Source organism: Aythya fuligula, chromosome 2 (assembly GCF_009819795.1).
Source record: "Aythya fuligula isolate bAytFul2 chromosome 2, bAytFul2.pri, whole genome shotgun sequence".
Lineage (NCBI taxonomy): Eukaryota > Metazoa > Chordata > Aves > Anseriformes > Anatidae > Aythya > Aythya fuligula.
In genome coordinates, this window is record NC_045560.1 from 37415376 (window position 1) to 37434117 (window position 18742).

An 18742-nucleotide genomic window follows, 5' to 3' on the forward strand; every position below is an offset into this window, starting at 1 on the left:
CTGCTAGCGCTGTTGGACACAGCAGAGCCCCGGACAGATCTCTGTGGTACTCAAAGCACGACCTGTAATTATTACCCTCTGAGCCCTGACATGCAACCAGCTGTTTGTAACTGTCTAGTTGGCTTCCCATACAGGCTGCTGTTAAATCCCTGCTGACTATTCACAATGACTTTCCTCTCCTTCATGTGTCCAGAAATGTGTTTCAAGGCAACTCAGCGATTTTTCCAGTGAAGAGAAGTGAGGCTGGATTGTCTTTTTGGTCTTTTTTGAAGACGGGCGCAACCTCTGCCTTTCCCAGGTGTTGGGGACCTACCCTGATCTGCAGGACCTTTCAGAGAAAACACCACCAGCTCTCCCAGCACCTTGGATGCAGACCATCTGGTCTCAGAACTCAAGCAACCCGTCTCGATCTTCATCCACTGCTGCTAGTCCTGCACCTCCTTGAACCCTGCCCCTAAGCTCTGAGACCTAGCAAAGGAGGCGCTAGGTATCTCAGCCTTTTCTAGGTCTTCTGTCACTACATCACGTACCCCACTGTACCCACCCATCTCTTCTATATGTCTGATGTGGGACAAGGTGAATCCCAACACAGACTGTCTTGGTCTAGGCCTATTTTACACCAATTAGAATGACAATTTTGGGTGATAACTCATGCAGACACCTGCATGGCACGTTCCAACATTTATTTGGCTGAATCTTACCTAACCAACCTACAACGATCAGCCATCCGAAGCTTTAGATGGTGAGTTGGTCCTTCCAGTTTCCACTGTTTCTCACAAATAAGTATTCATTGATTCTGGTGTGGTTGTACACTCTTTTGGTAAAGCCTTGCTTAACAATATTATTTCCTGGAACTTAGCCTACATTAAAAAGGTCTTTAATGATACCAAATATTAATTCACTTGCAATAGGGCAATAAGTAATGCCAATAAGACAAGCTACTGACATTGCTGTTTATGCCATTATTTCCCAGTCTTTACTCTTGAACTGACATAACTTCACACTTCCTTAAAGAAAAGGCTCAGAACACAGAGGTTACAATCATTGTCCCTCCTCTGAAAATGTTCCATTGCCACTGCATTTTCATTAAGGTATCCCACTGTGCACAAAAAGCTATTTTCACTGGTTGTATAAATATTTGATGTAGCTCTGTTGACAAAAAGCTATTTTGATGTTCTGGCTTCTGATTTACAAGAGGTATATGGTAAAAAATTCTTTCTTTGCTATGACAGCTTTTCTAGCATGCAACAATTTTCACTGTGTTGTCTTTGAACTACAAATCTCCCTCATCTAGGAAACTAACCTTTAGGCTGCTGGTGCTCTCAGAGATGAAAACCAGCTATCTGGTTCTATGCTTCTATGTGCAATGTGATCTGAATGTTGGCCTTTGCTTCAAATTTATATTCCTCCCCTCCCTTGAACCTTTTCACCTTCACTATGAGCAGAAAAAATAATTCCATATGGATGATAAAAATTCCAGCCACTTCAGTGGATAAGGTGAAAATAATTGGCCAAATGCATCACTGGTTCATCTCTGTCAGCAGCAGTGCAAATATAACAGAGACAATCAACTTGCTCCTCTAAAAACCTGACTACTTTCCTCCTCCAACCGACTCATATCTTGTTTAAGTCCTGTCAATGTTTTATGGCCGGTTGGCTGGCTTTTTCTAAGCTTGAAAGCCAGGAAATTTACAGACAATGGTAAAACAAATACAAGAATGCCCAGTATTTAAAGAACTGTAGTTCAAAACAACTAAAAATGATCAAGCTAGTAATTACTCTGTTAATGCATGAAAACATAGCTTTCATTCTTCCTCTCTTCTCATCCTCACCTACTCTTACACTGCTGACTGAAAACTTACTGTTAAAGGAAAGAAACAGATCCTTCCTGTTACCTCCTTTCCATTTTCAGTGGTTTTCATTTGTACCTGGCTGCTATGGTCTTTACTTTTCACTAGAAGAGGGAATGGGTGAAGTCCTACGATCACTTCGGATCACTTCAGATCACTGCGATCACTTCACACTTGCCAGCATCAGTTACACCTGGGATTACAGGCAGCATTAGCAATGACATGAGTTGGATGAAGTAACAGCAAGTAGTAACAACTCCAAATTTAAATAATTTATGCTGCTGTTTCTAACTTACTAGCAATGTCTGAAAACATTTAATGTATGGTGTAACACTCCATGGTTTACATTTTGTAATTTGCAAGTGTGTTGTATCTCTGTTTATTATTATATGGCATGATAAGCAAAAATAAACAGTTGCTATCAGTGAACTTTAAAATTCTTTTAAATACAAATTATTAAACTGTTGGCAGAAGGAAGAAACAAATTATGTCTGCTGATAATCTGGAAATCTTTACTTCAGTGGGCATTCCAAGGACAAGGGGGAAGAAGATGATAACTCTGCTTTTAAGTCTAATAAGCAAAATAATGAATTCGTACTTTAAGGCAAAGAGAAAACCAGTTCCCAGAACAAAGAAATGTATATAAGCAATTAGATAAAGTATGCTAATATTACCTTGATTTGCAAAGGGATTAATCAGTGAATACAGAGATCAGCTGTGAGGAGATGGATAGGCTGCCTTAAAAGACTAGAAAAAAGACAAGAAGCCCTCAGCCTCCTCTTTCTTCTGCCTTCCTACCCTGGTTGGTGTAAGCCTGAAAAATCTGTTCCACTGCTCTGCAGCATAGGAAAATGTTAGGATTTAAACCACAAACACTTAACTGCAACTGAGAGTGTCTTACAGATGTTCCTAGCAAATATCCTTCTAATAGCACGGGCATAGTCACAGCGTGTTAACGTAAGAGTTTTAACTGATACCCTTTTAAAAGCCTTAACTCTGAGCTTTCTGGCTACTAAAACTGTTCTTCCTGAAACTGGAAGACGCTAAAGGAAAAAATGTTTATTAATAGCTCATCTTCAGTCTCTAATCTAAATTAACCATGAATCTGTCCGCTTTCATATAATTCATTGTCCTGTTTGCATAGAAACTTTCATGTCATCGTTCAAGCTTACTTTATCTATGTCTGTAGGCAGTTATCCAGCACTCCTCACTGGGGTGTCCGAGTACATGAACTTCCCTCAGAGCCGTTATATAAATGAACTTTAGAAGTTTAAATAACAGAAAAATGCTGTGTTTAAAGCATTTTAGAGTACATTGATAAGCAGATTTTATTAAAGAAAACACTGAGCCTGATACAGCCAATTAGTTTTGCCTCGATGAGTTGCAATTTATAGACATAAAATAAATGACCATGGCTTTAAATAAGTTAACTAACAATTAGGCTTTCCAGGAAGCTGTATGAAAGCATTCCATCGACTGAACTTTAGCCCTTCTTTTTTTTTTTTTTTTTGCTACTTGCCACAAAACAAAACAAAACAAAAAAATAGGATTGCTTATTAATTTCCCAATTGACTTTTACCAGAACCAACTAATATCACTGTGTTTCATCACGGGCCCTGGAATTCTGACTGGCAGCAAAATGGGAAGAAGATGCTCTCGAAGCAGTTCTGCTATAATTTTGTGGCACAAACCCATGGAACTTAGTAGCAGGGCCCAATCTATGGGTTACCACATCCCTTTTGAAGAATGCAAAACAAACCAAAATTAGGTGAAAGATTCATAGCATTCACAGGATTCAGCCATAAGCATTTTAACTGGGCAGTATACTAGTCACATAATTTTCCAGTAAAACTAATTTGGCTGCAAATTCAACATTTCGATGTTCAAGTACTTCCCTTGGTTTGTCCCCATGGTCATGTCTCCAAGATCCCTATTATGCACCAAAATCTTTCTTTGTGCAACAGGCTTGTCTGCAGGGACACCCTGGTGGCCAGGAATGTACAGATTGGCTGCATACAGTATGAAGTTGAATTCACTGCTATATTTTCACAGCATGCAAAAATCTGGTTTTTAGTCTTTTCATCTTAATAACACCATCATTGACTCATCACACACATGAAACTCGTATCACTAGGATGAAACGAGAAGCACAGACATTTTTTATAAAAATATTGTGCCATAAATGTGAAAATATCCTCTGCAAGAACTGGGAGTAACAGGCCAGATACTGCCCAGATAAGACTAGAGGGTCCTTATAGGTCCTTTTACCGCCCTAGCATCAGACCCAGGCACAGCGTGTGGCCAGAGAGCTAAGAGGAAAGACACTCTTCCATTTATGTCATCTGCTTTCCAATCTTAGTAATTTAATTCATTTTACTTGGTACTGTTGATTAAGTCTGTGTATTTCTGCAGTTACAGAATCTCTATTATGTTTATAAAATACATGATCTCAGCTTTCCTTATTCAGATGCCAAAATATTTCCTGTGCTTTCATTCCACTTCACTGAAATAGGATGATTTAAAACAAATATGCCCCAAGCCTATATTAAAAGCACCTCCCAAATGTCTTCTCTTCAAAGATAATGACCTCTATTAGAGGGGAAAGGAAAACAATCACAACATAATGCTTTCTGTAATTTCCATACCATTTACCATTCCCAGGCTGAAGATGGCGTTTACCAAGGAGCCTCCTTTCCTGAAGTGATCTGTCATGTGCTCCAGCCAATTTGCTTCTAAGCTGTTGACAGTCTGCCCGTTCCTGGAGATCCTCATAGGGATGGTCACCGTGTAATACTGGCTGCATTTTTGGGGGGTTTTAGGCTTGTTGAAGAGCGCGAAGATCTCTGTCTCTAACAGAAAGTAAAAAATGGAGTAAGACAACGACCACATTATGGTATGTCAGCTAAAACAATGCAGAACCCACTGTTTGCCCTTGTCTGACTATGCGGTGCAACTGCAAATACTTTGGGACATGTTTTTCTCCTTATTACATTTCTGCAGTGTCCAGCACAGGAGAAACCCCAAATCCAACACAGTACTTTGATTATTCTTACAATATTTGTTACTAACAATGGATTCACTGTTGATAATAAAACATTTTCAGGTAACCATACTTGTGTACTAATGGACAGTCCCCCCACTACAGTTACCAGTATAAACCAAGATACAAAACCTAAGAAGCTCCACAAACTGCATTAAGTACCATACAAGTCACAATATCACTAAAATTTAAGTCACATTTTTTGTCTCCTTTTTGCCTACTGAATGCACTCTTACAAGAGGTTGGTTCAAATATGAAATCTTGCAGATTTAGGAGTAACTGCATTACCCAGATCATGGCCATTAAAATGAAGCATTAAATAACTTGTTTTTGATAATGCTATGGCACGGAACCAGCAAGCAGTAGGCTCATCTAAAGAAAACACAATGAATCATAAATAGAGAGACAATGCTAGCTGGTTAGTTGATTTACTCTGGGTCTGAGCCAAGGCGAGACATTGACACAACAGCAAATGAATCTTGAAAGTAGAATTGTGAACGGGCTCAAAAATGAGAACATTTTCTAGACTCTGTTCCATATCTCCTCTTACAACTGAAAAAAGTCACCGTTGACAGAAAAGTTGAGCGTTCACAGCTCTGAGGTTGGAAGTAAATTTAAGTGCAGATTGACTATTGACTTGCAGGAGCCAAAAAAATCACTCTAAATAAATAAAAAGGGCAAAAACATCAAGTGAAATCCATTCATTCAACAAGCTCCTCTTTTTTTTCCAAGTTATTATATTCTAATCTCAAATATTAAAATAAAGAAAGAAATGTCAAGAGAAATGCTAAGATTGCTCTCTAACAGAAACGTCTCTGAGCATGAAGTGTGTAAATGAAAATAATATCAGAAAGGAGATGCTGGCAGCACTTGGAAGCAGGAAGCTCACTATATAACCAAACATGAGAAGGAGACCTAAAGATCTCAGACGTGAACCGTGATTAAAATAGAATTAAAAGAAATAATTAACACGGCTCCTCTTGCTGTTTGCCAACTGCTTAGAAAGAATAAAACGATGAAAATCCTAACTCAAAAGAGCATGCACACAGAAGTTCTGCAATCAGTTGGATTCTGACCCCTAAAACAAACTCATGTTGGAAATTGAGATCTTTTGGTGTATACGAAGACATTTTACTAACAACAGTAAATCATGGAACTGGAAACCCATAGGGAGATGATAATTTGGATTTGACACTGGGCTGTTGACAACAGGCGTTTAAAACGTGTGGGAGTCTTTCAGTGGTTGACTTGGTTTTGCAACCATTGCTATACCAGTCCTTCCCACTGGTCCGGTCACTACTGACAAAGTTTTCCCCAGGCAGCCTGACTGCTCAAGCATGGACAAATAAACTTTCAAGTTGGTTGTAGATAACACGGCACTTTGGGACACAGCATTGGAATATTTGTGCCTTGTTCAAAAATAATTATCGATGGTGTTTTCAGAGCCCTTTAACCAAAAGGAAATTAAATGAGCATTACAAAATATTCAGAAAAAAAAATATGAAGCAGCATAAAAATAACTCTTAAAGAGTACAAAACTTAAATGAAAGGACAAAATTAAGATCCCACAAATTGTAAATATCACTCCCCCCCACAAAGTTTAATGTAGGGAAGAAGGAGTTCAAGAGTGATCACTTCCTATGGAATAAGTAGGGTAACCGGGAAAAAAAACACCTGGTACTTTCTACCTTCATGTTCCCAAGGAAGGATGGAGAACTGGTGCCAAAGACTGAAATACATTTTCCATGGGAGGAAGAGGGAGTGCTGTAATAACAAAAAGCCATACCAGAGCAATAAAGAAGTCAGCAATGTTGTATAGGCAATAGATTTGGGAAAATCCTACTGGAGGGGAGCTATTTCATTTTCTGTCATATAAAAGTGCCTTCGCAGACTTTTACTCTTGGAAAGTATTTGCATAACTCACCAGTAAAAATACATGAAAAATAAGTAAGGCCAAAAAGCACTCAGAGAAAGAAAGATAAATAAGGAAACTAACCACATCTTTTTAAATAAAACCTCTTATCTGGCAAATCAGAAGCTGTAATAAACTCAGCTAGAGTGTCTCAGACAGAAGGTTGGGAAGATTTGAGGTGGTCAGCTTCCCACTATGCAGAAATATTAAGAACGTGGTTGCTTGCAGCAAACAATTTCCACAGTTCAGTGCAGAGAGTAGCATCAAAAAGATAATTGCTAGGTTAACTCTCTCAAGGACAGGATATATAAAAAGAGAAAGAAGAACTACAGAACTCAAAGAGGTTCTATAAGGAGTAAGTTTCTAGCATAAAACAGCAGAAATTATTCAAATAATAGCAGTGCTTTGACCAAACCTGGTTGCTGCCTTGCCCCCAAAATTTGAGGATCGTATAGCGAGACGTTACTGAAGAATGATCCAAATCTGGTGACAAAAACCTAATTACATGACAATGCAACGGAAACCAAGACAATAGTCCAAGTCCAAATAGTCCAAGAATGCATATTCATTCTCAGTCCTACATTATAAAATCCCCAAAGGGCCAGGATTGTTTGACTGAATCTATGTAAAACATGAAGAACAGCGATAAATTGAAGTCAAGGACAGTACCAGCTCAAAGGAATGTAGATGGAATTTCCTTATGTAGATTTATAACTCGTAAGGAAAGTAAGTAAAGAAGTAATAGAAATAAGTGCACACAATCTCTTCTAGGATGTAGACAAATATAGGAAAGAGATTTAAAGTGAAAAAGGGACAAGAATCTTTTTCTGATGATTTTTGATTTTCTAAATTACTCTGGTCTACATCCTATTTTAAACTACAACTTCTGCCACTGAATTAACCTCTGAGAAACAAACACCTTAAGGAGGGAACTTTGAGCCCTCAGCTGAGATTATTTTTTTTAGATGATATAAAATGACATCTAAAATTGGAAAGCATATCAGAAGAGATATCAAGAAATCAAAGCAGAGGAGAGAAAGAACAGGAGAAAGGGAGAGAGAAAGGGGGAAAGAGAGAGATGGGAAAGAAGGGATGGGACGAGATGAGAGTAAAGAAAAGAAAAAAAGAAAAGAAAAATTGAAAAGAAGTGAAAAAAGAAAAGGGGTCTGTGAAAAATAACCTTCAAAAATATGAAAATCATAAGGTAAATTATTAGGAACACCATTTCCACAAGGACCATTATTATGAATTAGTGAACATGAACCACTACCAGAAATAACTACTGATTTCCAGATACCAAATAACCAGAGTTCTCAGATTATCACAACAAATCCAGAAATCAACCAGTTCAGCTGAACAGCGGACTAAAATAAATCTTTCCACTGAGGCAAGGAACAGGACATAACACAGTTGCACCTGGCTATATCAGCTCTTCATTTGCCATCCGACTTACCCTCAGTGATTGCGAACCGCGTAACAATGCTGAAATGGGGTTAAGTGGTTCAGTTGGTGCACCCGTTCTTGGCTTTTACAGCGCTCAGTTCCCAGCCCCGAAGGAGCTGGAAACATAATTGAGGCAATTTTAAACTTGGCTTTTAAGTATTAGAGGTCACTGCCGTACTTACTGCCGGTAAGTGGTTTTGAGCCTCGTGCTGGCACTTCGTTCTCTGCAACTCCATTCTGCGTGTCTGTCGCTTCTCTGACGCTCAGGCTCTCAGGTTGTTCTTCGTTGCCCTTCACAGACTTGAAATTGGGCTCCTCAGTAGCCTGTCCTTCACCCCTCCAGCCTTCCCTGGATGTGGCACATTGGTCAGCACTCTCCTCACTTGGCGCTTGAGTACTGCATCCATTAATGCCGTCTATTTTCTCGCCATCCAGCGAAGCCTGATCCTCAGGGCAATTTGAAACATTTTTATTATCTCTTGATTGCACAGAGTTGTTACTGGCGGGTGTCAGAGAGGAACTGACAAGACAGTTCTTTTGGGAACGGTACTGAGGTATAATTCCAACAAATTTCAAGCCTTGACTTGCTGCATCTTGAATCTACAAGTCAAAGAAGATTAGATTTTAACTGTCAAACTGTCTTAGCTAAATAGAAATACAGAAAATAACACCTTTCAAGGGAGCTAGCGTGTCATTTTGCTACATTTGTCCACTACCACAGGAAATTGTCGTTACATTTCCATAAAAAGCTAAATTCCACAGAAGTAGGATGAGAAATTCCCTACACTGCCTAAACTGCAATAATACAGAAGTGCACACACGCATGCACACACACAAAGGGAAGCAAATGCCTAAATACTTCTTCACAAGGCATAAAGGATTCTTCGAAAAGTTTATTCTGAATTTCCAGAGGTTGCATTACTCACACGAAGTATCAGCATCAACCTTATGAAGTCACAGGCTGACTGTTACACCTTCTGCTGTATGAGGCACGTGACTGTGGCTTTCACGCAAGAAAAAGGTTATTAACTCTCTCCGTTACATGCACCAGCTGAACAACAGTTGTTGTTTTTCCTATTTTGGATTCAGACACAAATGGCAAACTTTCACATAATGAGTACATAAAAGCAAAGTTATTTTAGTACATCACGTTTGGGAAGACAGAGAACTCCACACAATAGCTGGGAGATGAGTGAAGAAGAAGAATGAAAACTAAGGGGCTGTATTACTAATCCTTTACATTTTAGGTAAAGAAAGAACATGAAGGAATCAAATCACAAAAGGTCCTAAGAAAAGAGCACTGGGCTAGTAGTGACAATCAGATAAAGCAGGAATTAGCCAAGGAAGGTTTGAGATGTAGCAGAAATAGAAATCTATTGCAGAGACTCAGCACTACGGACACACCATCCAACAGAGACCTCAGCCTCACACTCCTGAAATCCAGCGAGCCAGACTCTTGTGAAAAGGCCTGAGTTCATTTATCAAAATCACCAACAGAAAAGGAAAGCTTTCCATGTAACACATACACTTTGTATAACATACAGTCTAAACACGCATAAATATTTCAAAAAGAAATGGCTTAAGAATGGAGAAACAGTTTCACTTTCTGTGCGTACCATGCAATTCTGGAGAGCTGAAGTGTCTTAATTATTCTCTGAGGTTCAATTTTGTATGAACTTGTGTGAAACAGTTCAGGCTTCTTTTCAGGAGCAAGTGAAATACAGTATTTTACATGAATCTTTGCATTGTGAAACCACAAGGGATGGAACAGAATAGGGAAGAATTTTGTATAGATGTATATTTAAATATATACCCACATATTTTAAGGGGAAGCTTGTTTCTGCATTTTCCCTCCCCAGAATTATTTTTTTTCTAAATGAATCATCTACTTCCTGCTAACGTGGTCCTGTTCTGAACATACAAACCTACAGATGATACCTGATCTACAAGAACTTCCTCTTTCAAACCACCGCTTTATTTTTCCTGTTAAATTAACTCTTAATGCTGTGATGGCAGGAACTTAAACAGAGCTCTCCAGGAAACAAACACAACAGTTTTTACAGGGGTTTAGCCTGACGAACGTGAGATGCTGACTTAACTAAAGCTCACTGCTAAATGGGGAGGATAACCTCCAGATAAAAATACTACCTGCAGTATCTTGATCAAATGGATGTGTGTCTGCAAGGAACATCAGCATGCCACTGGTTTGCTCAGAAAGGTTGATGTTGCACTCGTAACACACTTAAAGTTCCTGAATCCCTGTTGCAATTTTACAAATACATTTTTAAGAAGTCATCGAAAGAATTACAAATTCAGCTCATCTGTTATCACTAATCTATACACACATCACCACATTTGTTTAGCAGGTTGCAGGGCAGCTAATTATAGAAATTTAACTTGTATGCAACTCCTAAGGGTGTGAGGATAGTACATATGTAGTTTTGTTACTGGTCCTGGAAGCCTGCTTGTCAGCCCATAGCAGGCTCTCCCACACTGTGATTTGGATGAGAACAGCTTTCACAGCTATTGTAGCAATGTTTTACAGTCTTGGCACACTCAAGGAAAATATGTTCGTTCTGAGGAATACCTGAACCTGATGTTTTCCTTCTGAGGCTCTTGTTCTCAGAAGAGCAAGAGGAGGGAATAAGGCTGGGATGATACTCTAAGCTCTATTAGCCTAATGGTTTAGCACAAGTATTACAAAAAGAGAACATGCCTGCACTTTCCAAACAAGTTAATCAGCAGTATATAGAATACAACATTTTATTTAAACCTACATTTCAAATTTTCCCACTTGCATAAGGGAGAACCAAGCATCTCATTATTTTCAATAAAGCCAATGTAACAGGAAACGTTACATCGACTGGGCAATGGAAGCTGCAGAAAAGCAAAGTGATGCATCAGCAGATGCAAACGGGCTCTTTCCAACTTCCCACAAAACGACGAGGAAGCTAGCTCACGTCATAAATAAAGTATGAAGCCCTAGCATTTTCGACCTATGAACGAAGGTAATTTGATTTCAAACAACAAACAAAAATAATTTGATTTTTTGGCACCCTATTTAGAGTCTAAGTAGTGCAGAATTATAGTTGCCTTTACAGCCAGAATGAATTATGCCATCCGGTATCCATCTCTAGTTCTTGTTTCCTGTATTTGAAATACTCAAATTCCAAAAAACACAAACCCGGGCTCAGGCAAGAAACCAAACCTCGGTACCCTGACAATCAGTAACAGGGCAAGAGAAACGTGCAGGAGAAAGCAGGGGTAGAGGTGAACTGAATGGAAAGAACACGCTGCTGCTTTGTCAGGCTCACCCACAGCATAGCCCAGATCAGATAAATGCTACAATTCATTGATTTTATGTGCCAGTCCAGAGAACAAATGGGGAAAAGCCCTCGCCATGCTACAATAAGAGGAAAAAGCAGAGGAAATGTATCTCTACCATGTGCCACATCAAGAAAAAAGACAATAGAAGTGCTTACACAAGTTGATCCACAGTAATTTCAGTGATTTCCCTGACCTTTTTTATATTTTAAACATGCCACATAGTTGCTCTTTACACATTGGGAAATTTTTGAAAGGGAAACTCCGACAAAGAAAAAAAAATGTATATATATAAATATAAAACCACAATTCTTTGGTTCTTTCCCCAGATAGGAACAGAAACATTTTTAGTGCCTCAAATTGCAGCTTGGATGATATTAACCACAAATTCAAACACAGATCTCCATCACAAAAGATGCTGTTCAACAACAGAAGCAGAACTTAACTCATTTATTTTAATTTGGGTAAAAGAAAACAACAACAAGTGGGTCCATCTAAATCAGTTTATAACTGGTTTGTATTAACCTGGAGACATGCCAGTTTAAAAACAGAACCTATTTAAAGAAGAGGTGAAATTTCATGTGTACAGAGGGCTAATGCCATTACAGAATTTAATGCCAACCCTATAATTTGCTTGATTAGAAACCTGGCATTTTCCCTAGAGGGGAAAAAAGGACCAAAGGACCATTTAGCCTTTGCTATCTGTGAAATAAATATCAAACCTCCCAATAACTGCAGCAGGGACAGGGACAAGCACTGTGTCAAACCCCAACATCACTACCTTAACCGAATTTCTGCTGGGGCACTTGTGTTAACACTGCTTAACATTTGTAAAGCATTATTGATTATTTTGTGACTGCCTGACCACTGTTTGAATACTGCCTTTGGAAAAAAGGCACCATCAGTAGCACAGAGCAGTGGCACTGAACATTTATGTTGATGTAGCAAATTTATGTCCCACCTTCTGATCCTCTTAAAGGCTTCCTACCTAGTTAGGAAATTGCTGGTGGTCAAATGTAAAGGTCTGTAACAACACGCCTTGCGATGGTATAAATGAAAGATGAAATCCTCTTTTCTGAAAACTACTTATTTTTAAACTATAGGCATCACGACCATGAAGGAAACCCACAGACTCCAGGCTGAAAGCCCATTTTGAACGGTTACGTACAGGTTTTCTTTTTCATATGTTTAGAATAGAGACACCTTGAAATTCATTGCACATTTCACGTATTGTCTGTGAGTCTGTGTTTCTTGTTGCATTATCAGCTCCAAAATAATCTCCTATTCACGGAGAGCAAGATGTTATTACCTATAAATACAGGAGCTCACGGATACCGTTCCCCTGCTGAAGAGAACCGTGATTTGTCAGCTTCTGTAATTGCTCACAGTGAGATTCTGCACGCCTGTCCCACGGGATGGCACACAGCAAACCAGACACTGCCAGGAAGCTGAGGGGAGTATCCCACCTGCATCAATAAGCACGGGAAGTAACACCAAGCCACTTAATAATGAGAATCTCTCTCTTGGATAAGGATTTCCAAACGGTAGACTTAATAAGACAAGTGTTAGGGATTTCTCGTAGCTCTTGTATGCCAGAAGCTGGAAGCTCTCAGCATGCATGCAGAGCAGAAGTAGTTTTATTACTGTCATCAGGACACTCCAATTGGTAACAGTCCCAAAGGGGCTCAAGACTTACACTTCCTGACGATCTGGATGACAGCAATCTTCAAAACTTGGACTCACTTGGACTGAACATTTCATGAACAGGTTTGCTATACGTTTCACGATATAACAAGGTAAAATGCCAGGTTAAAGGGGACTGCTGCTAATACAAAAACAAACAAGAGAAAAAACCTACAAAGAGCATGCATAGCAAAAGCACACTTGGAGAACAGACAACATTCTCCAGTGGCAATGGACTGATTTCCCAACAGCCAGATGCATGCAGTTGGCTCTGCAGTGAACGAAGAGGAAGACAGCCACTTAGTCCTGCTGATGGGAAAACATATGGCCTTTGAAACAGTAACTTTGAAACAATTTTGCTCAGAGCTATCTACATTTTTTTAAACCAAACATAAGCTGTCTTAGCTAATAAAAGAAATGCTCATCTGTCTGTTTGCTTGTTGTTTTTAAAAGAATAATGTTTGAGGCATCAGATCTCCTAATGCACACCAGAAATAAGGTCGCTGTATTCTTCCACCTCATCTTAGGATTCAGACAAACCTCCTTTGCCAACAGAGACAGCACCAGGGATCTTCGGGCAAAGAACAGTATCTTGTGGTTTGAAGAGGGTACTACGTACTGCGTGCCAGGAGCTGGAATTGGAAAAGGATGTTCAAGACTACGGTTCTCCAACTGCATCCTCCTTCATTAACATTTAGCAGTACGTTTCATCACAAATGCCGAACGTCCCCCTCCTAGCTTGTTCATTTCTGGAAGCAGATGTTTAAAATTAAGGCAGGCTTTTAGTTTGCCTCTGACATTTACTATAGATCTTGCTTGCTCCTTCCTGAGAAGGCAGCAACACTCACCAAGAGTTTACTGCTTATTTTAAAACCAACTAAGCTTAGCTAATGTTCTGAAGGAGGGTTTAGTTATTTCTAAACAACTCAAAACTTCCATGACTCTGGCACTTTGCATCACTAAGCTTACAAATAGGGATAATTCTACTAATCAAATAGCAAAGCAGCAACTGCTAATCATTTCTCTGTCCTTTTACTCTGAAACTCTGTTTCAGTACTTGAAGGCTTCCAAACCATGCAACCTTTCTGATGGGATACGCTGCCACTGAAGCATCTCCTTCCCATACATTTCTATCCTTTTCCAGTTCACGTTCACCTATTCAATTATGAATTTGATATAGACAGTTTGTGCTCTCATAAATAGCAGTAAATATAAATGTAGCTTACAGAAAGTCAAATCCCTGTCTGCATTCAGACTTTCCAATTACCAGTCATTTTCAATGCCAATTACATTATAATTGGTCATCACGGATAAAACACTGGAGGGATGCCTTGAAAAGAGTACCTGTAATTCCAGACCACTGGGTCTTGCTTTAAACAGCATTGCTGGCAATGTTTATATTGATGCTTGCAATTAAAACCGTGACCATAATTTTACCACTTAGGACCTTTGGATAAGACTGTTGCAAGTAAGTTCGTAGATACAAGAGAAGACAGAGTCCAAAAACAAAATGCAAAGACAAGCAACATCTTCACAGTACACAGCTCCTTCAACAGAGCCATCGATGGGACACTTCGAGCTCTCACTGCATTTGTGGCAGAGCAAAATAAGGCAGCAAACAGGGAAAAGAAAGCAAGCTTCGCAGTTTTGCAACATGCTCATTGGTAGTAGACTCTGCAGATTGGAACTGAAAGCTACAAACAGAACAGGGAAAAACATAATTAAGCAAGAATTTGCTGCAACCTACTGTTCTGTTGAATAAAACAGAAGATACGCTCTTCAGACAGCACTGCCAAGAGAGATTAAGTTACAGCAAGCTATGTCTCCTGCTACCAGAGCCAAGAAAGGGTCTAGGGTAACAAGTCAAAATTCCCCTTCAGCTTGTCAGCAATGTATTCCTTCTCGAGAACAACTCAGCTGGGCTATGTACAGTGCAGGGCAGTGCAAGCAGACGCGTTCCTTTTGGTGGGTATCCCATCTCAGTAGATGGCAGCTCCTGAAACCACACTACCTCATCCTCTGTAGTGTTGTGTGCAGTGATTCTTCTCAAATTATTGTCTTATTTCAGCATCTGTTCCTTCCAGAAAGCTGGCAAAGGAAGAACATCACTGGACACAGACTACAAAGGTTCAGAGACTGGAGCACCTGCCCAAAAGCTGCTGTAACATACCCGAGTCCTTCCAGCTTTGCCCTAAGCTCTGAGAAGAAATCATGGATTCATCCACAGCATTTAAGATATATTCCCTGAAAACTGCTTTAGGCCTGGGATAAACTAATACAGAGCAGCCATCTATGCTTATTCCACCCAAATACCTGATAACACTACCAAAAAAAAGTCTGTACAAAGTATGTCTCAAAAGCTTGATCCAGAGAACCAACATTTTTCAAATGCAAAGTGCAGGCCATGCCTTACATCTGAAACTTTTGAGAGACACTCATAAGCTAATGGGTGAACAAAGCAAGGGGAAAATCAAGATTTATAGAGACGGTTGGTTGAGCTTTTTATCTATCAATCATTTTAGCTGGACAAACACAGTTCAGTGTTTGTAGAACATGAGCAAACATTATTCATTTAATTGTAATCAATTTGAAGCTGTGCTATTCAAAACAGATACGCTGGTTTAGTGCATCCCTTTCCTAAGCAATAAAAAAGGGTTCGTGATAACTTTAAATATGAAGAATTCGGTCTCAAACTTATGGACTTGACATTTAATTTGCAGGGAATGCTTTCTTTTATCTCTATGTAAACCAAAGAGTGTTTCTGTATAACCGCATTGTTACATCAAACCATCTGTTACTTGTAGCCAAAATTACAGTTTCAACAATTTGACCATATTTTATTTTAGCACAGAATAAAATATTATCATGTTTATTATTGAAAAAAAAGTAATTTTTTTTTTCCCACCAGACAGAAGCGGGATCATTAAAAACATCAGCTACATACTTTACAACATCTATTTTTATCTTGGTCAAGAGGACGACTCTAAAAGCTGCTGGGGGCAAGGGATTAGAAAAGCACAACCAGGCTCCTGGGAGAGTCCTGAAAATAGTTGTGCAATGTTCATGGGAGATATATATCAACACCACTCTTACATGGCTTAGTCAAAAGAACACAAGTTGAAAGAAGCTTAACCAGGAACAGATGTTTCCCTTCACACCAGGCTGTTTAAAATACATTATATGCTATTTTGTACCATTTCTTGTTATATATACACTTATAAAATGTTAACAAAATGCACTTTAATAAATATTATCACAGCGGATCACAAACAGCTGAACCACTGATGTTGAGTTTTAACTTCTGCTTCATGACCGTATCCATTGCTAAGATCCAAATACTCAAAAACAAAATAGGGTTTCTGATTGCTCTGAAAAAAATGCAGAAAACAAAGCAGTCGGCTAAGTGCTCGGAGATGGTTTTCATTACAAAGTGCTAAAGAATTAACTGGTGAATTGTTCTTTTGCAAGTACTCTGGAGAGTGAAGGTTTCAGAGTAGGATTTATTCTGTTTGTTTGAAGGATGGAAATGATTTTAGAAGAGGTTGAGATCACATCTAGATACGTAATCCTAGGTAATAAACAGTACTGCAGAAGGGTAGTTGTCTAGACACAGAAGTAAACTGGAACTGCTCAGTCATTTGAAGAACTATCCTGTGAGCAGTATTAAAGATTTTTTTTCCCCCCTTCTCTATCTTCTACTACCACCTGCTCTGACCATGTCTCCTGTAAGAAATTTCCGAACAGGTCAGCTAAAACATATTTAAAGTAAAGAATAATGTTCAGGATTACCATATCCATGGTAACAAGCCCTGGAATTAACAGAGCAATTGGAGACTTCACAGAAGAGATCCTTGTAAGACTGCAGCAACACATTCAAGAAATCCACCAGCAGTCTAGAGCTCTTCCGAACGTAAAAGCTTTGCTCCTACCACAATGGAAAAACGAGAAGCATCAGAAATGAGAAACAGAAAGAGACAAGAACGTGAGAAATACTGAAATCAGTATTTTTCTTTGTGATTGTAAGTCCAAAAAATTGAAAGATTAGTAATATTTACATTAAATTTTCATAGGAAATTGTATACTCTTGTCTTCTCATTTGCTTATCACGTTATTACAAACACAAAAATACTTTTCTCTATATAAATAATACATAAATACAATATAAATATATGCCATTACGGACAAATTTGTTCCGGGACACTTCTCATTTTCCATGCCTTCATCTAGTTAAGATGCTGACGAGAGTTTTAAAACTTAGAAGTTGAGAGGTCAAAATCATTTACTATCCTCGCACACACTACATGGACATGTGAAAGTGCCCTGTTTGATCCATAAGTGATGATTACTCATTCTGCTGTGAGTAAACACACAGGAAATGAGCAGAGAGCCATATCTGGGCTGAATCACTCCCTTGATTGAGAACATCTATGGAAAAGATTTTAAAAGATAATTCATATTGACATTAGGGTTTTATTTTATGGGAGAAACAAAAGTCCTTCTAAATACCCCAACCGTGCTTCCACCTAGCAACTAAAAGAAGCTGGAGAACTAACCTCTCTTTGAGCAGCAACACAAAAATCCTTCGCCCATCAGAACCACATCACAGATGACTCTCCAGAAAATGATGCACATGAACTAAGATAGCAGTCATCTTGATAACGCCGTAACAGATACAAAAAAAGAGAGCAGGAAAAGTAGTGTGTTGGTAGTCTGATAAAAGCATCAGACCTGCAGTGAGACTGACCTCTGGTAAATGTTCAGCTTTCTGGAGAAACATCTCACCTTCAAAGAATACACTGACTGAGTTCAACTACAGTTTAAGCTTGTTAGTAATAAAGTACATTAATTTACAGTGCATGAACTAACACTCAAAATATATCAATTCTTCATGCCAATTCTATTCCTGACAAAGCTTTTTTTTTTTTTTTTTTTTTTAAGACATTTACAGAAGTTCTAGTAAATACTCGTTGATGCTATATTCCATACAACTGGTGACAGGACTCACATACAGGAGATCCCTTCAGCAATGTAGGATGCGAGTTCTTCCTACAGGCTGAAGACACTCTGCACAGCACTCTGGGTTGGTTAAGCAGTCTGGAAGAAGCCCAATGATTAGAAACAGGTAAATCTAGTTCTAAAACAGGGTAAACCTCTACCACAGCAGTGCAGGAGATAAAACTCCTTAAAAGTTGGCTTTGCAAAGTAGTCCAACTTCCTCCTCACCCCTTAATTAGAGGCAACTTGCTTTTGTACCAGGAGGACTGGTGATTACTGTATCAGATGCCATCTCCTAAAAGAAGTAAACAGGTGACAGCATCCTTGCAGCATGTTTTGGTGGCATATTCCTTCCTGGAATCCTACTCTGTTAAGTCTGAGAGGCACCATCACTTCCTTGGCCCAGCAGTCCTATTACTAGAAAACAAATGTCAACAAACTTGTAGACAAAGTCACTACACCTGCAGGATTCACAACTATTTCTAGGGTACTCTG

The 18742-nt window shown here is 39.0% G+C and overlaps 1 protein-coding gene across 1 annotated transcript in view; it reads right to left on the reverse strand.

Moving 5' to 3' along the window:
* The window catches only part of RFTN1 (raftlin, lipid raft linker 1), a 92554-nt gene that overhangs the window by 20563 nt on the left and 53249 nt on the right, over nt 1–18742 (reverse strand). Inside the window, exons 5-6 of the mRNA XM_032182957.1 lie at nt 8428–8845; nt 4496–4699 (exon numbers count right to left, since the gene is read on the reverse strand). Coding sequence (XP_032038848.1) covers nt 4496–4699; nt 8428–8845 — 622 coding nt within the window. The remainder of the gene's footprint in view (nt 1–4495; nt 4700–8427; nt 8846–18742) is intronic.